General features: G+C 38.1%; 1 protein-coding gene across 9 annotated transcripts in view; it reads right to left on the bottom strand.

Moving 5' to 3' along the window:
• The window catches only part of PRMT3 (protein arginine methyltransferase 3), a 92,242-nt gene that overhangs the window by 5,450 nt on the left and 63,337 nt on the right, over positions 1-23,455 (bottom strand). For 2 of the 9 annotated variants that reach the window (XM_036325654.1, XM_036325655.1), the window contains 2 exons: positions 4,326-4,376; positions 4,042-4,129 (listed from right to left, as the gene is read on the bottom strand). In XM_036325654.1, the coding sequence (XP_036181547.1) occupies positions 4,042-4,129; positions 4,326-4,376 (139 nt within the window). Of the gene's footprint in view, positions 1-4,041; positions 4,130-4,325; positions 4,377-8,945; positions 9,031-9,932; positions 10,105-11,483; positions 11,614-18,710; positions 19,127-23,455 lie in introns of those variants that run through there. The other 7 variants (XR_004970456.1, XR_004970454.1, XR_004970460.1 and 4 more) reach the window with 7 other exon arrangements.

Raw genomic sequence — 23,455 nt, 5'->3', positions numbered from 1 at the left:
GGATCAAAGAGGAATGTTCCAAGTGCTTATAAAGCAGGTTTTCAAGTTCATTTCAGGTTTAGAGGATATGCCTACAAGAGCTCTGTGCATTCCTCAATTTAGACATAGAGCCCAAGTCAAGATAAACTATTAATGGATATTTTTGTTAAATTTTCACACAAAACATTTTAAGCATCACTATTAAACAAGCAAAACATCTGAATAACTTAAAAGGCAAAACATTGCCTTATAATCTCAGTATAATTTTCATGTCTTAAAGTGAAATACAAGTAAAATAGCTAGTTTTACAATAACCTTAATTTCAAAATGAGGGTGCAAATACCATCTATTTAAGTTAATTAAATAGCAGGAAGGGTCACAGTAATAAATACATAATTCACACTGCTGAACTCCCTTCAATTGTTTAGGACAGTGTCTGTAGCACCAGAATAGATCGAAGTAATTAATCAGTGTCAAATAGATATAAAATGACTGATGTTGTTGAGCGTGTATACCGTGGTGAGAGCTGCAAAAGACATTCTCTATGGAGCTGAGCTGTACCACCTTGTTTAATCATCGGCAGACGGCTATTAGGATACCACAAAGCAGTGCTGCAGTTCAATCAAGAACAAAATTAATTTCATTTCATGTGGTTTAAATTCAGTGGTTTTTAAAAGTTATTTTCATTCAGAGCAATGACATTTCATTTCCCCAGAAGGAACAAAAAAATTCATTATTGTCACTAGTAAAGCTCAAAGTTAAAAAAATGAAAGAAAAAATAAATGGATTCTCCATTTAAAAACTTACTAGGTATACACAGAGAAAGAGAAATAGCCTGATTTTAATCATATTTCCAAAGCCAAATAACACAAAAATGATCTGGGGTTTTTAAGTAAACACTGCCACATAAGTTTGTAAAATAAAATTGTACATTAGTATTTTTAAAGGAAAAAGAAAAACATACAACCTGACTTTAACCTTAAAGTAAATGTTCTCTAACTCTTTTAAGAGTATTCATTCTTATTCCCACAATGCTGGAAGTGCTCAAATGTTTAGAGCACTTCTTTTGGGATTTTTTTTTTAATTACATTGTAAATAAAATAACAAACAAACAAAACAAAAACAAATTAGACTCATTATTATACAGTTCCATTTTGCTTTTAGCCAAATGTAGAATCTTAGTCTGGGAAAATATTCACATTGTCTTTTCTTACTTTTTTATTTTTTTAAATTATAAAACATATTTATTGCTTAGAATGTTTATCTTTTTTTAAAAAAAATTGTATTTATTGGGGTGATATTGGTTAAAAAAATTATACAGGTTTCAGGCACCCAATTCTGCAATACATCATCTGTATATTATGTGCTACTGTTGACTTTGTGTGGATGCCTTTATCAGGTTGAGGAAGTTCTTTTATTTCTAGTTTGCTTTAGTATTTATCATGAATGGAAATTGAATTTTATCAAGTGATTTTTCTAGTCATTGGTGTGATCATGTGTTTTTCTTTTTATTCTGGTAGCTTGTGGATCACATTAAATGACTTAAAAATACTGAATAAGCCTTGCATTCCTGGAATAAACCTCTCATTTGGTAATGGCATTGTTCTTCTTATAATACTGCTGGATTCAACTTGCTAGTATTTTGTTGAGGATTTATGCATCTATATTCATAATGGGAATTGGTCTGTAGCTTAATTTTCTTGTACTATCTTTGTCTAGTTTTTGTTATCAACATAATACTACTCATAAATTTAGCTCTCTTTATTTGAAAGAGACTATATAGATTTTGGTATTATTTCTTTTTTAAGTTATTGGGAAAATTTGCAATGAAGCAATTGTGCCTGGAGATTTGTTTTATGGAAAAGTTTTGATGCTGGCTACCTGTTTTTGTAAATAAAATTTAATTGGAACATAGTCACATCCACTCACTTACCTAATAGTGTTTATCTGCATCTACTAAATTCAACTTATGCATCAACAGTGAAATAAAAACTGTAGAATTTTATGAAATATTTTAAATGTATAGAGAATATAATGACTACCTGGGACCCACTACTCAGCTTTGTCAAATACTAACATTCTCCTACAATTCCTTCAATATTAAAAATAAACAGTTCAGATATCTGGCACTGAAACCCCTCCATAGCCTTCCCTGATCTTCTTTCTGTCTTTCCCCAAAGGTAACCACTACACTGAATTCAGCGGTTATCATTCTTAAGTGTTACTTCTTACCTCTACTATGTGTGTATGTATGTTTTTAAAATTCACATAAATGGTATATCGCAGGAATCATTCTGCCACTATTTTTCTGCAATGTTGCTTTCGATAGACACACATATATGATTTATCTACTATATTTTATTGTATGCAACTACCAAATTTATCTATCTTCTACTGGTGGACATTAAGGTTGCTTCTAATTTTTCACCTCTACAAACCACTGTTGTCAAAGTTCTTGTACACAGATTGTGGGAAAGACTGTCAAAACACATGCCTAGAAAAAAACTGGTTGTAGGGATGGTTCATGTACTCTTAACTTGATGGTATCAAACTGTTTTCTAAAGTTGCTGTACCAATTAAGACTACCAGCAGCAGAGTATAAGTTATATTTGCCTACATTATTGTCAGCACGTGGTGCTGTTAAATTTTATGTATTTCCCATCATAATGATGAATAAGAAACAGTGCCTTGTCGTTTTAGTTATCTTTTTCCTGAGTTACTAGAGATGTTGGACAACTTTTCACTGAAATTTGTTGTACATTCAGCTTTTCTAAGTTGGGGAAGCTTTCAGAAAATGGAAACAAGAAGACTTATGTAATAAGCTGCTTAAATTAAAAAAAAAAAAAAAGGTTTTATAACCAAACTCCAACTTTTGGAGCTAAATGTGTAATATGGAAGAACTATGGGTGCTCATATAAGTGAATGACCAATGAGATATAAAACAAAGGAAGGCAGAAGTGACCAGTCCTTGAATACTGTAGGATTTGAGGAGATAGAGACAATTGAGTGAATTCCAGACAAATATATTTTGAATATGCTACCTACTGAAGAACATTCTCTTCTATTTATACTTTACCTTTATGGTAGTATTACTCTTTAGTCAGTTGGGAAATGAAAATATTATATTTTCTTTTGGTTATATTTGCAACTTAGTAAATACTAGTTATCATTAAAGAAAAGTTTTCTGAATTCTTCTGTGGTACTCAAAATAATAAGTACATAATATGTAACATACATTTTAACTGGCAGATATTAGATGTAAATATAAGTTTTCTTTTAAATTACTTCTTTAAAAGAAATCTTACCCTTAGCAACAGTATGGATGGACATGCAGAATATTATGCTAAGTGAAATAAGTGAGTCAGAGAAAGATAAATACCATTGATTTCACTTATATGTGGAAGTTAATTAACAAAATAAACAAATAAAACAGAAACAGACTCATAGATATAGAGAGCAGACTGACAGCTGTCAGATGGGAGGCAGGTTGGGTAAAAAAGATGAAGGGATTAAGAAAAAAATACATAGACAGTAGTGTGGTGATTGCCAGAAGGAAAGGAGGGTGGGGTAGGTAGAAGAGAGTAATGGGGGGGATAAATGGTGACAGAAGGAGACTTGACTCTGGGTGGTGGACACACAATGCAACGTACAGATGATATATTATAGAATTGTATACTTGAAACCTGTATAACTTTATTATTTTTTTTTTTAATTTTTTATTTTTTAATATATTTTATTGATTTTCTACAGAGAGGAAGGGAGAGAGACAGAGAGCCAGAAACATTGATGAGAGAGAAACATCGATCAGCTGCCTCCTGCACATCTCCTACTGGGGATGTGCCCGCAACCCAGGTACATGCCCCTGACCGGAATCGAACCTGGGACCCTTCAGTCCACAGGCCGACGCTCTATCCACCGAGCCAAACCGGCTTCGGCCTGTATAACTTTATTTTATGTGCCCTTCAAATAGAGTGGGCACATAAAAAGTGGTTGTAGAATGAATGAATATTGTATGCTTCAGAATAAATAAGAAACTTTACCCCCTCTACATTTCTCTCTCACCTGCTTTAACTGAAAATGGCTTTTCCAATAGAAATATTGTTTGTTTCCAGTGTGTTTCGGTACTCTGGGGGCCCGTAGAGAACACGACCTGCAATGGTGGAGTTCAAAAGTATCTGATGAAGTACAAGATATTTAATATCATGGTACATTAATCTACTACATCAAATACAAGCTCCAATTGCTTACAATAGCAAAATGCTTATGATCAAACACCTTGGGGCACAAAAATAAAATGCAATGTATTTCACATAATTAATTCTTATGAGACAACTCATAATACTTACCCTGTTTTGGCAATTCCTCTCAAAATATATATCAAAGTAGCCAGCAATTGCCTGTTTTTAAAAAATAAATGAAATAAATAAACAAACAAACAAACAAACTAATTACATGACATAATTTACTATTTAGTCTTTTAAAACATGGCAAATAAAAAAACCATTTCAAAGACCAGATACCTCTTAAACTTATGGCAGGTCACCATTTTTTCTGGAAAAGATGTTATAAGTAAAAATAAAGTAATATAATTTGGCTTTTCCCCACAGAAACAACACAATAATAAAGGTAACAAGGCTAATCAAATAATCAGTATGTTTTATTAGAGAAATGATCATGGTAGACTACTGAAAGGTGAGAGACTATAAGGAGAGAGAGGCTCAGCAGCCCTTGTGGGTCCAGACTCTCCTGCTGCCATGCGAGGTAAGGCATACTGGACCATGTGGTACTAGTCAGGCCTCCAGACAACTGCAGCAGCTCAAGAGACTCAGGAGGGACCAGCAGAAAAACTAGTAGATAAGTCCAGTCCAGACTGCAGAATCATAAACCATAAATCTAAATGATTGTGACCTCAAAGCATTAAGTTTTTGGGTATTGTGTTACACAGCAATAAAGAACTAAAACATACTTTTATACAAAAACAGCTCATTAAATTTCTTCTGATATTATTATGCATCGAATTTTAAAGCAAACCATTATGAATATTTTTGCAATGAGATTATGGAATATTTAAATGTTGCTTTTTTTCTTCTGAAAATAAAATAAAGATCAGTAATAGTACTCAAATAAAACTTATGTTAAGCTAATAGCCAAAAGAGAAACTCGAAGTAACTAAGGGTTACTATGATAGTACAAAAAGGTCTCTAAAAGAAACTAACATTCAGATGAATATAGAGTTTTCATTTATTTTGTTTAAACTTTAAATACCATTCCTTTTTCTTTCACTACTGGGACTAGCTTAACTTAACCTATTTTTACAACTGGCATTAAATAAAGCTCTTAAAGTGTTAAAAACAGGACACTGCTGCTTTTGTTGGGAACGTGAAGTTTTATTGATCTGTAGGATTAATATGGATTGAATCCAAACCAAATTCAATATTTAACCTTCAGGTTCATTATACTTTAGATACCAAAAGAAAAATCGAAACACTATTTATAATTCTGTCAAATAGGATTATAAAGCAACGTAGTGTTCAGCTACAGGTTATTACAGAAAACCATGTAGCTAACGAGAACATTTCTAAAATATATAACCTTTTTTCCAGCTGATTTCCTGATACTTCTCCAATGACTAATTTAACTGTTTACTTAAATTTATTCCTATGTCTATCATGTTCACCACTATATCCTTCATGGCCAGTGCAGTGCCTGGCCCATAGAACACAATTCATATTTGCTGAGTGAATGTCCTATGATATAAAATTTTATTACAGCACTTATCATCTATATTTTAGTTTAGTTTGCCTTATCAGACTGTAACTTATTTATAAGTAAAGCCTATGAGTAATTTATATTTTTATGCCCTTTACCCAGCACAAATCTGTTATACAGCAGGTTCTTAATAAATTTTAAATTAACTTTTTTTAGTCTTCAGTTTCTTAAATTAACTAGTCTCATTATATAGTGCACTTTATAAAATGATTGAATAACTACACTTAGATGGACCTAATAATTTTCAACTTTGAAAAAAATGGAGAGTGTAGATCAAATATGAGGAAGAAAGAAAGCAGAGGATACCTAATTCTATGTCTAAAGCTGCACAAGTCTCAGGCTAACCCCCTGAGCTACACAGCTCAGATGAGATCCAAACCAACACAATAGAGGCTGAAAAAATTGAATTAAAACTTAAATCACTGGCACAAGTCCTAGGATTAAACCTTGAATAAATGTGTGTGGGAAAAAAACCCAAATCAAGTGGCAAAGGCTTAGAGAACTGAACTAAGATTTGAAAAACCTGTACAAATCTAAGACTAATTCCTTACGTGCATATACAGAAAGACCCAAAACAATGTAACATATGCTTAGAGAATGACTAAGATTTGATCCACTCTCTGCACAGACACTATTGACAAAACATGTGTTTTGACTTGAATTGGTCTGATTGCCTGCAAACACTAAACATGAGCATTATCCAGACAGTTATAACATTACGAGAATCCACATGACAAAGGATGTACAACATCTAATAGAAAACACAGTGAAATGAATCAGAAGATAGGAATTCTCATAGAAAAATAGAAACTATCTACACTAATAAAAGAGAAACATGGTAATTGGCGTACAACCGCTACCCTTCCCATTGGCTAATAAGGGAGATATGCAAATTAACTGACAGCCAAGATGGCGGCAGGCAGCCAGGCAGCCAGGCAGCTTGAAACTAACATGAGGCTTGCTTGCTTCAGTGAAGGAGGAAACCATGCCTTGCAGGCCTTGCAGGCCTCTGAGCCTGCAGTTTGAACACTGTAACAAACATAGACGGTAAACAAAACCCCAGAAACCAGCTTTCAGCGAGCTGGGATCTCAGAGCTGGAGTTATACATTGTTTCAAACCGAAACAAACCAGATACCTACTTTCAGCAGCGGAGGCCTAAGAGCTGGAGCCTCAGAGCTAAAGCTGGCCCAGAATAAAAAAAAAAAAAAGGAAAAAAGGAGAAGTTGGGAGCTTCCGTCACCCGCCAGCCTGAAAACAGCCCTCAGCCCCTCACCCAGGCTGGCCAGGCACCCCAGTGAGGACCCCCACCCTGAAGGGTGTGTGACCAACAGCAAACAGCCCTCAGCCCCTCACCCAGGCTGGCCAGGCACCCAGTGGGGACCCCCACCCTGAAGGGTGTGTGACCAGCTGCAAACAGCCATCATCCCCTCACCCAGGCTGGCCAGGCACCCCAGTGGGGACCCCCACCCTGATCCAGGACACCCTTCAGAGCAAACCAGCCAGCCCCACTCATGCACCAGGCCTCTATCCTATATAGTAAAAGGGTAATATGCCTCCCGGCACCGGGATCAGCATGACAGGGGGCAGCGCCCAAACCCCGATCGCCCTGCGGCTCTGTGTGTGACAGGGGGTGGGGCCACAACCTCCCTATCCGCCCTGCTCTGTTAGTGACAGGGGAAGGCGCCCCAACCTCTTGATCAGCCCTGCTCTGTGCCTGATATGGGGGAGCTCCCCAACCTCTGATTGCCCTGCGGCTCTGTGTGTGACAGGGTGCGCCACCCCAACCCCCTGATCGGCCCTGCTCTGTGTGACAGGGTGCGGCGCCCCAACCCCCCCCCCCCCCCACCGCCCCAATGGGCCCTGCTCTGCGTGTGACAGTGTAGAGCCATAACCTCCCCATCGGCCCTGCCCTGAGTGTGAGAGTGGCAGCGCCCCAACCCCCTGATCGGCCCTGCTGTGTGTGTGACAGGGTGTGGCGCCACAACCCCCCCCCCCCCCACGGGCTCTGCTCTGTGTGTGATGGGGTAGAGCCATAACCTCCCCATCGGCCCTGCCCTGAGTGTGACAGTGGCGGCGTCCTAACCCCCTGATCGGCCCTGCTCTGTGGGTGATAGAGGGCGGCGCCCCAACCCCCTGATCCGCCCTGCTCTGTGTGTGACAGGGGGCGATGCCCCAACTCCCCTATCGGCCCTACTCTCTGAGTGACAGGGGGGAGCTCCCCAACCCCCTGATGGGCCCTGCTCTGTGCATGACAGGGGGGAACTCCCCAACCCCCTGATCGACCCTACTCTGTGCGTGACAGGTTAAGGAGCCCCAACCCCCTGATGGGCCCTGCTCTGTGTGTGATAGGGGGCAGCGCCCCAACCCCCGGATTGGCCCTGCTCTGTGCGTGACAGGGGGTGTCGCCACAACCTCCCCATCGACCCTGCCTTGAGTGTGACAGGGGGCGGTGCCCCAACCCCCCAATCGGCCCTACCCTGAGCGTGACTGGGGGTGGCATTGTAACCTCCAGATCCGCCCTGCTCTGTGCATGACAGGGGGCGGTGCCCCAACTCCCCAATCGGCCCTGCTCTGAGCCCGACCAGGGTCTGCACCTAGGGATTGGGCCTGCCCTCTGCCACCCGGAAGCAGGCCTAAGCCAGCAGGGCGTTATCTCCCGAGGGGTCTCAGACTGCGAGAGGGCACAGGCCGGGCTGAGGGACACCCCCCCCCACCCCCCCGAGTGCACAAATTTTTGTGCACCAGGCCTCTAGTTAAATAATAAATAAATAAATAAATAAATAAATAAATAAATAAATAAATAAAAGGTATGTGCAGATAATCTACTTGTCGACTGGCATTCATATAACTGAGACAGTGAAAGACTCTTACTCTGAAAAACCAAAGGGAATTTCTGGTTTAAAAAATTGGTAATTACCTTCAAACACAAGCAAGATCTAGAATGCTACTCAAAGAAAACAGTTTTTAAAATATATATATTTTTTGCTGTATAAGTCTTCCTTAATAATTAAAATAGAAATTAGGAGAGAAAAAAAACCTTAACCTTGAAACATAGTTATATAAACCAATTGAACTATGACTAGTGTTTTTATTTCTGCAAAGCCATTATAACCAAATATGTCAGTTGATTTGCGAACAAAACTATTTTGCTTCAGAATATGAATATGCCACCTTTTTGTACTTATAGTTTCACTACCTTATTATCATCATGCCAGGGTATCTCTAGATCTTTTAAATGTTAATTTCAATAAATTTATCCTTTCTCTGTGGGTGTCATTCAACTATAAGAAAAAACAAACAAACAACAAGCATAGGAAATTGAAAATGAAGACTCATAGACAATGGTAATAAATAACTGCAGCACAGCTTGACATGTGCTTGAAAAAGATCAGATATGTTAGAAGACCTGACCACAGAATAAATTCCTCTTTTGTTCCACATATATATCTTGTCAGGGGCAAAAGGAACAGCTGAGGGGAAAAAGCATTAAAATCAAATATCTCGAAGAGCTGGGTTAATCTGCAAAGGCAAGGTCACAATTAAATAAAGTTTCACTGAATTATACAACAGTCAGAAAAAACTTAGTTATAAAGCCCTTAGATTGAGAGAAGGGAAAATGAGTGGTAAATAAGAACAATACTGATGATGATGGAAAAAAAAAACCAAAACAAAACCAGAATGAAAGGAAAACACATGCGTACAGTAAATTTCTTAAACAGCTTGATCATACTTGTAATTTGTTGAAAATCCTCCATAATTACTTTGAAGTACATAGGAAAATAAGACATGTAACTTTACTGTGCATCTTAAATATTCCTAACCATCAGAATACAGTTTCAGAATGATCGGTTCATCTCTTTGTGCATTGCACAAAAAGGGAAAAAAAAAATTCACAGCATTTGTAAATCGAATCATTTAAAAATCTGTTTTAAGTCATAATTTGCTTGTTTATCCAACACATATAAAGGTAGATGCAGCTCGTTTTAAGAACAATGCTCATTTGAAGAAAGATTATTGGAAAAAAATAAATAAATTACTTTCTCATGTATTTTGGTGCAATGAGTATTTCTTTAAAGAGAACGTATTGTGTATGTGTGTGTAACAGGATGGCAGCCAATGAAATAAGATCAGACTAGACCTTATGAGAAAGAAGGAAATTAAAAATTATCATTATCACTATCACCTGCAGGGAGTAATTTATCATTTCTGTTCTTCATTGGTATCATGTTCCAACAGCGTGTGGTTACAGCAGATACAATTAGGCAGCTGTCCACAGAAGTAGGAGGATAATGTGCTTTTGATGGAGTTTATCCAAGCATGGAGACAGAGTGCTTGTAATCCATGCAGCAGAATCACTATAACAAAAATACAATTCATTTTTTGTGGAAGTATTTCTTTCAGAATCTTAAAATGGAATTAAAAAGCCAACTGCTAGGTCTAAAGCAAGTAAAGAAAGAGTAAGAAGATAATGCATAAAAATGATTATTATAGCTTATATCTCTGTATATAAACCAACCAAATGAAACTACAAACAAAAGACATACAACCTATTGCAAAAAAACATGAATTCTGCTAGTGATGACTGGCATTAAAACTAAGAAAGCATAATCAACAAATATGAAAATTATATAGTAGAATTTTCTCCCAATATTAATTATACCTTAAATTATGAACTCTTTCTTCTTCAATTAATTTTCTATTTTATCCCAAGAGAAAATTTGCATCTTTTCTTTCTTTCATAATTCCTCTAGGGAACAATACACATTAAGTGCCATATACTTCTCAAGGGATATTGCCAAATTGAGTACTTTAGAAACAGACCTAGCAATATGGGAAGTAGCAAAACAGACAATAGGTCTAAAATTTCTTAAAGGTACTTTTACTGAAAAACTCAATGTAATTAATTTTTATCTATTTGAAATATTTCCAGATTATAAATAAATTTTAACATTTATTTGGATCACTCCCTTGTAATTTCAAAATTGCTTATTATAGTGATTTTAGGAAGCAGAAGGAATCACCTCTTTAGAGCCTAAAGCAGTACTTTAATCCTGACATTTCATAAATTGATACCTTACATGCCCTAACTACTCTACATTTCTTCCTAGCTATAAGCACAAGATATTGTTTTATACATTTTATATTCATTGATATTTACCAATATTTTCTCTTTTAAATATAGCTGTGAAACCAACACCCAGATCAAGAAATAGAATCTTCAGCACCCTAGTAATCCCCCTTATGTACTTAGCTAATCCTAGGTACCTTAACCCCTGCAAGGCATCTACTATCCTGATTTTTTCTTTCAGCTTTACTGAGATATAATAGGCAACATTGTGTAAATTTAAGGTGTGTAATGTGTTGATCTGATACACTTACATATTGCAAAGTGATTATTATCACAGTGTTAGCTGACACCACCATCAGAATCAGACAATGATCAATTTTTTTGGAAGTGAGAACATTTAAGATCCATTCTCTTAGCAACTTTTAAGTATATAATATAGTATTATTAACTATAATCACAGTATAAACTAAATCCCCAGAACTTATTCAACTTATAACTTGAAGTTTGTACCCTTTGATCAATGTCTCCTCATTTCCCTCAGCCACTGGTAACTACCTTTCTACTCTCGGTTTCTGTAAGTTTGGCTTTTGTAAAAGATTCCACAAATAAATGATATCATATGGTATTTGTCTTTCTTTGTCTGACTTATTTCATTCAGCATAATACCTTCAAAGTCCATCCTAGTTGTCACAAAAGCAGGATTTCCTTCTTTTTATGGCTGAATATTCCATTCCATCTATATGCCACATCTTTATCCACTCATCTGTTTGACACTTAGGTTGTCTCCACATCGTGGCTACAATGAACATGGGAGTGAAGACATCTCTTCAAGATCTTATTTTAATTTCCTTTGGATATATACCCAGAGTGGGACTGCAGGATCATATGGTAATTCTATCTTTAATTTTTTGAGGAACCTCCATACTCTTTTCCATAGTGGTTGCACCAGTTTACATTCCCAAAACAATGCACAAGGGTTCTCTTTTCTCCACATTCTCACCAACACTTATGTTATCTCACTACTATCCTGACTTCTAAGAGCACAGATTAATTTTCGCTACTGTATGCTTCAACTGAACAGTTATTTTCACTGTTTAGGTAGAATACCCAGGCATCTGCTTAGGCAGTGAGGATATGGAGGTGACCACAGACATGATGAGACTGCCCTGAAGAGCCTATAGGAATCCACAGCTGAACACAAGACACTGAACGAAAAACATTATGAGTATGGTGGGTGGTATTATAGGGAGTGCAGCAACATTTAATAGATGTATTAGAATCTACTCTGTGGGATTAGAGAAGGCTGCCTAGGGGAAGTAACATTTAAGCTGACATATAACAACTAAGAGGGAAATAGTTTAGAGAATGGGGAAGTGTTATAGACAGAAGACCTTAGGGAGGAAAAAAACAGCACAGTGAAGAATTTGGCTCCTGTAGTGGTGGACTACATAAAATATAGTGACCCTTTTGCTGAGAGCATCTATAAGAACTAAAAAAATATAAAATACTATGTGCTTGAAGGCATCAGAGAGATAAATTAAAACATTACCAAGGTAAGACTCAGCAAAGAAAGAAATAAAAAAGAAAAAAATGAGACACATTTGGGACTGCTTTTGCCTTACAGGCATTTGCCAGTTCAGAGGAAGCAGCTAAAAGACTACCTGTGCAACCCTTTTGACAGCATCACATGGGTAGGAATACAAAAATGGGGCCCTCATATTCTCAGTTTGGCCCATCCCATATCCATGGGGTTGGATGCTGAATAAAAGAATGAGGGTGAGAAGAGAAAAGAAAAATCAGACTGCACACTATGGTGCAGACTTTGAGGAGAGGCAGGACATATCAGTTGTTAAAGAAAAGAGCATTCTGTAATAGTTATGTCATTGTCATAGTGATCTACAAATTAAAAATGTGACTCTGCAAAACTGTAGGCAGAAAGTGATTTTGCTTTGAGAAACAGCTGATTTGCATAAATGCAGCATTCTGAAAGAAGATCTCATTTCTCCACTACATTAGGATATTCAAGTATACGAATAGGTCAAAGAGTTTTCACTGCATACCTTTGCCTATAAAAAAAACTAGTCAGTTCAATCCTGATGGAGTAAGTAAATTCATCTATGAAATCACACAATACTAAATCCTCAAAAGCAAATGCATGTTAAAAATAAACTTGAACAAACAATTCTTTCTTTAAGGCAAGACAGGAAAGCGAATGGTACATTAATTAGATCATTTTATGAGCATTTTGTATGTGCCAGGTATAGTGGTAAATGCTTTTACATATTATCTCATTTAGCACTCAAAATAATACCAAGGAAGTAGGTACTGGTGTCATATCTCCACTTTTCACATAAAAAATTTGAAGTCCTGAGAAATCAAACACCTCTTCTAAAGTCATATTGGTAAACTGGGCCCATCAGAGCTAAAGCTTTTAATCACAGTGCTATATTATCACTGTTTAAACTCTCCTCTTTGATTTTAATCACTTTCAGAAAACTCCCTTATATTTCTAAATTAGTCCTTTTCTTATTCAGTCTTCTAGAAAAGCAAAAAATTGACTGGTTTTGGTAAATATTAAGTTATGAGACAACTGGTATATATAATAAAGTTTATTTTTCCAATTACTGACTCACTTTCCCATGAGGACTAGTCCTTCCTGTGAATACACACACACGCACACACACACACACACATATATATATCTCAGACATCTGGAAACATAGGTACTTTAGGATTTTTAGAAAATCTGGATGGCAATATTTACAAAGGTTTGTACCAGAGCATTAAATCAAAGGAAATCTGAACTAGGAAGATTACTTCCTTATAGGTCATTACACTAGGGAAAGTGCCTGAATCAAAGAGGAAAATACCTGGTCAAACTCATTTATTATCACAACCTAATAATTCTAATTGACAGTCTCTGAGATAAGTCTAGGGGGAACTCCCCTGTCATCTCTAATCAAGAGTCCACTCTTATTGATTATTTGATAAATAAACCATTCTTATGCTTATTGCTATGCTTGAGATAAGTATTTCAGTCCTGTTTGAGTGTGATTATTTCTCTCCTAAATATTTTGACCCTTGACATTCTGATTTCAAGTATAACCCTATACATATCTATAATTAAAGTATGATTATAATGTAGCTTAAGAATTTCAACATTCCACTAAGATTTTATTTTAGAACAATTTGATATTCAAGTCCTTTTTAAATATAACTCAATCAGTGTTAATCAATGTTAATGAATTTTTTAAAACGCAGATTCAAAGGGGCTATAAGCTTGGCTTTCAAAAGAAGATTAAGCATGATTAGCTTATGTTTTAATTTTAAAACACAAAAAGGCCATCAAGAGTGTTAATATTGGTAAGGGTGTGAAGGAAATAATGATCACAGACCACTGAAGAGATAGGAAAACTGTTGTTAATTTGGATAAAGAAAAAGCAATTAGCCAGTGACAGCATTTTGGAGGCAGAGATATATGAACAAAGATGCTGCATTCTGACCTAAAAGACACCCTTGGATCTATAGAGTCAATGCACTCCCCATTAAAATACCAATGGCATATTTCACAGACCTAGAACAAACTCTCCAAAAATTCATCTGGAATAAAAAAAGACCCCGAATAGCTGCAGTCAGTGGTTCTCAACCTTCCTAATGCCACGACCCTTTAATACAGTTCCTCATGTTGTGGTGACCCCCAACCATAAAATTATTTTCGTTGCTACTTCATAACTGTAATTTTGCTACTGTTATGAATCATAATGTAAATATCTGATATGCAGGATGTATTTAGGTGACCCCTGTGAAAGGGTCGTTCGACCCCCAAAGGGGTCGTGACCCACGGGTTGAGAACCACTGACTGCAGCATCCTGAGAAAGAAGAACAAAGTAGAAGGGATCTCAATACCAGATACCAAGCTGTATTACAAAGCCACTGTTCTCAAAACTGCCTGGTACTGGCACAAGAACAGACATATAGACCAATGGAATAGAATAGAGAACCCAGAAATCGGCCCAAGCCATTATGCTCAATTAATATTTGATAAAGAAGGCAAGAACATACAATGGAGTCAAGACAGTCTCTTCAATAATTGGTGTTGGGAAAACTGGGCAGATACATGCAAAAAAATGAAACTAGACCAACTTATACCATACACAAAAATAAACTCAAAATGGATAAAGGACTTAAACATAAGAGAGGAAACCATAAAAATATTAGAGGAATCCACAGGCAGCAAAACCTCAGACATATGTTGTAGCAATATATTTACTGATACAGCTCCTAGGGCAATGGAAACTAAAGAGAAAATAAAGAAATGGGACTACATCAAAATAAAAAGCTTTTGCACAGCAAAAGAAACCATCAACAAAACAAGAAAGCCCACTGCACGGGAGAACATATTTGCCAATGTTATCACTGATAAAGGTTTAATCTCCAATATTTACAGGGAACTCATACAACTTAACAAAAGGAAGATAAACAACCCAATCAAAAAATGGGCAACGACCTAAATAGATACTTTTCGAAAGAGGACATAAGGAGAGCCAAGACATATGAAAACATGCTCAAAGTCACTAATCATCCGAGAGATGCATATCAAAACGACAATGAGGTACCATCTCACACCCGTAAGAATGGCTATCATCCACAAATCAACAAACGACAAGTGCTGGTGAGGATACAGAGAAAAAAGAATCCTCGTGCACTGCTGGTGGGAATGCAGACTGGTGCAGGCACTGTAAAGAACAGTATGGAGTTTCCTCAAAAAACTAAAAATGGAACTCCCATTTGACCAAGTGATCCCACTTCTAGAAATATATCCCAAGAAAGTAGAAACACCAATCAGAAAGGATATATGCACCCCTATGTTCATAGCAGCAGTTTACCATAGCTAAGATTTGAAAACAGCCTAAGCGCCCATCAGCAGATGAGTGGATTAAAAAACTGTGGTACATCTACACAATGGAATACTATGCTGACGTAAAACAGAAGCAACAGCATGGATGGAACTGGAGAGCATTATGCTAAGCTAAATAAGCCAGTCAGAGAAAGATAAATATCACATGATCTCACTCATTTGTGGAATATAATGATGAACATAAATTGATGAACAAAAACAGATCCAGAGACAAAGCAGCATCAATCATATAGTCAAACCTCAGAGGGAATGTAAGGGAGGGTCGGGATAAGGGGGAGAGATCAACCAAAGGACTTGTATGCATGCATATAAGCCTAACCAATGGACACAGACACCAGGGGGGTGAGGGCATGAGTGGGGGGAGTGGGGGAGCAATGGGGGGATAAGGACACATATGTAATACCTTAATCAATAAAGAAAAAAATTTAAAAAAAAGACATCCCTGGAATGAGGCTAGTAGGTGGTTTGATAAAATTTTAGAAAAGTGATTATTTATAGATTGAACAGTACATAAAGATAGCTGATATCCACTTCACGTACCCCTAAACGGGCCCATGTTCGCTAAATAAAATGGAGGGTACAATCATCTGCACTATTTAAATCATTATTTCTTTCACAGACTCTTTTTTTAGACATGAATAGTTAATTTAGTTTAAGTTATAATTATTACATGATGCTATTCCATTGGATTTGCTCTTTATTTTAATTTTAAAAAATCATTTGTACTTTTCAATTAGAGTTGACATACATTATTATATTAGTTTCAGGTATGCATGCCAGTGCTTAGACGTTACATAACTTACCAAGTGATCTGCTGTTAAATCTTATACCCATCTGACACCTTACATAGTTATTAGAATACTAAAGCCGGTGCAGGAATTTGTGCACACTGAAAAGAAATTAATTAGAAGAAATACTAGTATTTTAATGTCACTATTCACCCTTTCTCTATACTAGAAGTATCAACCAAATTCATGATCGACAATGACAGATTGAAACACATGCGTGTGACTGGCGCCAGGGAGAGTTTTATATATATTGTGCATGCACACACCAACTTAGCCTTTTATATATATAGATAAACTTGCTAAATTAGACCTGCTTTCTGATTTAGCTAAACTTTTTCCAGCCTGGTGAGGCACCCTAACTTCTCTTTCAGGTAATTGTCAGCAACACAGCAGTAAATATCAACACGAAGCAGATTATTATTGTAGATCACGCAGGGAGAACAAAGAGTAAAATACTTAGCTGCAGCAGTGTTTGACTATACTCTGTCAAACCTGGTCATTTTCAAGGTCTTACCATTTCTTACTTCTTTTCAGTCAGGTCAAGTTTCTAAACTTTCTAAATCTCCGTTTTCTGGCTAATGAAAAGAAAATAGGATTCCACCGAATCTCTTGTCTACCTACTCCAGGACTTCTGTGTGTATCAAATGGGATGAGGCACGGGAAAACACTTCACAGACATTTGGTTAAAGTGTGAAATGTTTGCACCTGGCTATAAAGCAAGTCATGTTCCTGGGCTGAAGAAACTGCAAGGAGGCTAGTTGTTGCTAGGAAGAGGAAGCCCGGAGTTGCTATGTCATGTCATTACCCGGTGCCCACAGCCACTGTTTCCAGGCTGGGCTGGGCCATGGGCAACACTTTGCGCCATGGGGATCTCAGCAGTGTCAGCTGCAATTTGGTGGGCTGTTGCTCCAGGGCGGTGGCAGGGCTTGTGTTCCACTTGGGGGAAGTCGAGTGTTGCTTTGTGGGTGCCAGGTCCACCTTGCTGTTTCTCTGTAAATGACCAGTGTATGTCATGGCTTCTTCTGCGTTGAGCATCAGCCCCCTGGTGGTCAGTGCGCATCATAGCGATTGGTCGGATGGTCAGACATTTAGCATATTAGCCTTTTATATATACAGACTAGAGGTCCGGTTCACGAAATTTGTGCGGGGGGGGGGGGGTGTCCCTCAGCCCAGCCTGTACCCTCTCCAGTCTGAGACATCCCTCTCACATCCGGACTGCTGGCTCCCAACCACTCGCCTGCCTGCCTGCCTGATTGCCCCTAACTGCTTCTGCCTGCCAGCTTGATCACCCCCTAACCACTCCTCTGCCAGCCTGATCACCCCTTAACACTCCCCTGCCAGCCTGATCACTGCCTAACTGCTCCCCTGCTGGCCTGGTCACCCCTAACTGGCCTCCCCTGCTGATCTGGTCGCCCCAACTGCCCTCGCCTGAAGGCCTGGTCCCCTCCAACGCCCCCCCCCCCCCCCGCAGGCCTGGTCCCTCCCAACTGCCCTTCTCTGCCGGCCATCTTGTGGCCACATGGGGGTGGCCATCTTGTGTGTTGGAGTGATGGTCAATTTGCATATCACCTTTATTAGATAGGATTATTGACTATATTCCCCATGTTGTACTTTATATCCCCATGACTATTCTATAACAACCAATTCTTTTATATTTTAAATCTAAAGTGTGTTTATTGGGATGGTTCCCCGTTTGTCAGGGTGCTTTTAGTGCTGCTTCTTTCTGAAGGAGCACCCTCTATCGGCCTTGCTTTTCCTCCTGTAGGCTGAGACAGGACAGTGGAGCAACCAACACATAAAACACTGTTTGTGCATTTCTAAAGGTGGTGATTTTATAGCATCCTGGGCACTGCACACCCATGAAGTAGAAACTGAGACTCTGCACCAGGCCCTTTCTCTTGTGTTTCCTTTCTCTCCCGGAGAGGGATGAAGGAGATCCTTAACAAGGTGTCAAGAGGAAGCTGTCACCGCTGGAAAGGCCAATTTGTACTTCTTAATCCCTTTACCTTTTTCATCTATCCCTTAACCACCCTCCCATCTGGCAACCTTCAAAATGTTCTCTGTATTTATGAGTATGTTTCTGTTCTGCTTGTTCGTTTATTTTTTTATATTCAATTGTTTATAGATATGTACTATATGTTGTAGCATACAGTGAAGTTCATCTGTTTTTTGTTTTTTTTACCTCAAAATATCCTTTAATCACAACAAAGACCAAAAACACCCCTTTGCGCTGTCCTTGGGAAATCAAGAAAAAATGAACTCGTTTTTGTTTTATGACTCAACATAAACAAGACTTGCTGGAAATAGTGCTCATTGCTTGCACTCCATGCCAATTTACACTCTTGTTAGATCAGTCCCAATCCTACAGTCAAAAGTCCTTGTTAGAACAAGAAAAACCACTCCTCTCAGGACTAAGCCCCGAAGGTGGAAGGACGTCTTCAGTGAGAGAACTGCCTGCTGTCGGAAGACTTCTTGCTAATGTGCTTGAAGATTTTGGACTTCTCCACTTTCTTGGGCTTCTGGTAGCCGAATCCACCGCCACCTCCTCTCTTCTTCAGCTTGCCTTCATTGCTGTTCACATTCAGATCAACAAAAGGAGGCACCTTGAAGCCAAATGACAGAGCAATGTGAGGCAAATTTAAGTTATTAACGTTAAAGATTTGTTTCAGAGAATGGGAGTCATATGCTCGAATGTACGACTTATATGCTTCCTGGGCTGACTTATGAAGGAAGTAGATCTTTTCAATGAATTTTTCAAGCTGAGACTGAATGTCAGAAATTTTGGACCAGGAAAACTCAAATTCACTTAATGGGACCTTGGATTGCTTCAGGTAACGAAGGAAACCCAATGCTTCAGGACGCAAAATGAGCAAGGCATGCCCCCTTTCGTTTAGGCCCCTGGCAGTTCTTCCCACTCGATGAATGTATTCTCTGGGGTCATCTGGAGGGTCATACTGAACAATCCAGTCGACTTCAGGAATGTCCAGCCCTCTAGCTGCCACGTCCGTGCACAACAATATCCCTGTATCCGCATTGCAGAACTGGAAGAATGTGGTTGTACGCTTATTTTGATTCTGCCTTCCATGAATGGCCAAGACAGGCAAATCGATGTAGTTCAGCAACTCATAGTGGTATTTCACGGACATCAAGATGAGAAGAAGACCATGAGTTTCTTCTTCTGGTTCTTCTTAAGGAAAGTGAAGAGCAGGAGGAATCTTTTCTTGGAAGGACAAACAACATATCCCTGCTCAAGACCATCCACTGTTGCATTAGTTTTATCATCATCAACACTAACATACAATGGCTTTTTCAGAGAAATCCTCGCCAGGTCCTCAACTCTTTGAGTTTGTGTGGCAGAAAAGAGCATGGTCTGCCTGTGTGTTGGCAGAAGTTTAATAATTTGCTTTAACTCCTCTTCAAACCCAACATCCAAGATACGATTAGCCTCATCAATAACCAGACACGGCAGGTTTTTATACATAAACCCTGGAGTATTCTGCAGATGGTCCAGGAGGCGGCCTGGTGTGGCCACAATGATGTTGATCCCATTAGCAAGCTTCTGTGCCTCAGCAGACCTGTTGCTGCCGCCCATTATCATCCTGTATGTGTGAATGTGGTGTGTCATCAGCTCTTTAAGGACACCGAAAGTCTGCATGGCCAGTACCCTAGTAGGGGAGAGAATAAGAACTCTGTTCCTATCAGTCCCAGGGGCAGGCTGGGCACCTCGCTCTCCTCTTCCCCATCGCCTGGCTTCCCCACACTGGTTTCGGTTTCTTCAGGGGCCTGGGCACCTTCCTCTGGCTCCACTTTGTCTTCTGTTTTTGCTTTTTTGATATCAGGCCCAGTATCATCCACCATTTTTCTCTTTTTCTTTTTCTTCTTCTTCTTAGATTCTGAATTGGGCGAGTGCACTGCTGCTTCCCTGTTGGTTAATATGGTAGATTTCTTGGGGGACTTTTTAACTTTTACATTTTCCACTGTTTCTTGGGATATATCTCCATTTTGAGCTTTTGACAGGCCTTTATTCATAGACGGCTTTAGGGATTTTTTAACTTTTCCACCTCCCACTGTTTCTTTACATGTATCTCCATTTGGGGCTTCTGACAAGCCTACATTCACAGACCGTTTCAGGGATTTTTAATTTTTCCACTTGCTACGGTTTCTTGAGACACATCTTCATCTTGAGTTTCTGACAGGCTCACATCCCAGGCCCCCTGCAGCTTTAGGTTCCTCTGCTGAAACTTGAGGTTCCGCTTCTCGATCTTCCTGCGCAGCTGAAGTTCATCATTTTCATTGATGTACACTACTCCATAAATATATTATTACTTATCCATTTTACTAATGATGAATTTTTTGCTTGTTTCCAGTCTGTAGCTACAATGAAGAATGCTGCAATGGACATCCTTACTCATGTGCTTTGGTGAACATATGAACACATTTCTTCTGTTTAAAGACTTAAATAAGATGTTAAGCCATAGGGTAAACATGTGTTCAGCTTTGGTAGCTACAGCAGGTAGCTGAGTTCTATAGAAATAATTTATCTCAATGGAGTACCTTTGCCTCATCATTCTTATGCATTTCTTAGAATACTTTCACTAGTATGATTGTTTTTTAAAAATCCAACTATTAAAAATTTCAAACACAGACACAAGTATAGAAGCTCTAAGTACCTATATTCAACAGTATTTGGCACACTTGCTTCATTTATTCTTCCTATGCCCCCTGCCCATGCCCATATTTGCTGAGCTATTTTGAAGCAATGACTGACATCATGTCATTTCTCCCCTGTATACTTCAGTTTATATCTCTAAAAAGTATGGACATTTTCTTATATAACTCAATGCTTTTATCACATGGAATCAAATTCTTAATAACTCTTTGGTTTATCTAATATTCATAAGGTGAATTTTAATGTGTCTCCCCATTAATGCCTTGTGAAAGAACTGTCTGCTTGGCTTATTATATTCACAATGCCTTGTAGCTGTTAGCACATAATAACACTCAAAAAAACAGAATAAAAGAAGAGATTTAAGTATTCCACCACCATCTAAGCCTAAATAGTCTGAAAGAAAAAAATTCAGGGCCATGCTCTAGATCCTATGGTCATTCATACAAGGAGAAACCTAAAACTGGTTATAGAGGTAGAATCACATCATTAGAAATGCTCTTCCCCTTCAAGACATAAAATTTACTTTATGGAGCCTACTGAAATATATACCAGATGTCCCACTAAAATCTACGATGCAAGTTCAAGACAAGTCTTACTATTTCTAAGCAGCACAGATGTGATTTAATAATTAGTTTCTTTAGCTGATTAGCTTTGCAAGGTCAAAATTAGGTCAATATACACCCCAAAGTACTAACAACTGATTTAATACTCAAGAATGAGTTTGGAATTAGTAGGTTTCTATTGACAGAGATTTTCTAAAAGCCTTGAAAGAGACTTAAAGAAAACTATTACAAAGAAATAGGCTCATTTTGATTTTTTCTTAAGCCACTGGAAAATTTTAAAGCTTAACTAAAAAGTAAAATGAAAATAAAGAGTGCTATGAGTAAGAAATCACTAAAAATTTGAATTGTAAACATTTAAGTTTCTTTTCATAACATCTGCATTAACCTTAGAAAACAGTAACTCAAAGACTTTATTTTTACTCCATTCAAAGATAAATTTATCTTTTGAGTACTTATCAAGTTTATGATTTAAAAAAAAAAAAAAGAGGCCCTAACTGGCTTGGCTTAGTGGATAGAGCATCGGCCTGCGGACTGAAGGGTCCCAGGTTAGATTCCGGTCAAGGGCATGTACCTTGGTTGCAAGCACATCCCCAGTCGGGGGTGAGCAGGAGGCAGCTGATTGATGTTTCTCTCTCATAGATATTTCTAACTCTCTATCCCTCTCCCTTCCTTTCTGTAAAAAATTAATAAAATATATTTTTAAAAAAAAGAAAAAAAAGAGAAAAAAAGAGAAAAAAAAACCAAAATGAGAATTGGGAGGTAACATACAATTTATTACTGGTTCACTAATAATTTTTGTTTATTTTTTTACTTACTTTTCCTAACTTTAAAAAAGACTCCTGTTTCTAGTGAAGATGTAACAGAAAGAAAACACTCATATTTTCCATGAAAACCATCGAATAGCCATGGAAGGAAAATAAATTTAAATAAACAATTTTCAGAGAGGGATGAACCCTTTCTAGTTGAGCAGACAGAAATAGTGGCTTTCATACCTGAGGGAATTTATCCAACGTTGGGTCCAAGGGAAAGGAAGAAAGAAGGAATAAATGAATGAATGACCATAAGCACAGGAACGGTACTTGAACAAGGAGAACCCAGCCCATTTTTATGGCCAGGTCTGGGCTAATATGGTGCACAGGAATTCAGAGAAGCCTGAAAGGTAGAGCTAGTCCTCTCTGCAAACTGAGAATGTAGATGAAGCTGGTGGCTATGCTCCAAAAGTAGGAAGAGAGAGGTTTTCCTTCAGTGCTTAGATAACAAAGCCAAAATCATCTGCAACTACACAGTTCACCATCACCATTAACATCACATTATTATTCAACTCTCTGCTATTCCAGAAACTCTTTCCCAAGAAGAGATTCTGTGTTTCAGTCACTCAAATAAACCTATTTATATAAACAAGAGACTTTTCAATTAAACCTGTGAGTAAATACATTTTCTTAAGAACAGATGACTCAGCTAGATTACTTATTCTTCAAAATTCACTCAGAAAGCCAACCCTCACAATGTCCACCAATTCTCAACTAGATAAAGAACCATGCCAAATCCAGACCAGCACCTTTCCTCTCCCTCTTACCCCTTGCTCCACACTGAAAGACCCACCAAAAATCAGGTCTCCCAAACCTCATAAAATCCTGACTTTGTCTTCTTCCCTAAAACCAGCTTTATTCTGATGGTCTTCCCAGGAAATTGGCAAGAGA

This window comes from Myotis myotis, unplaced genomic scaffold, assembly GCF_014108235.1.
Source record: "Myotis myotis isolate mMyoMyo1 unplaced genomic scaffold, mMyoMyo1.p scaffold_m19_p_10, whole genome shotgun sequence".
NCBI classification, from domain to species: domain Eukaryota; kingdom Metazoa; phylum Chordata; class Mammalia; order Chiroptera; family Vespertilionidae; genus Myotis; species Myotis myotis.
Note: the sequence above shows the minus strand (reverse complement) of the source record. Positions and strands in the feature narration are given on the sequence as shown.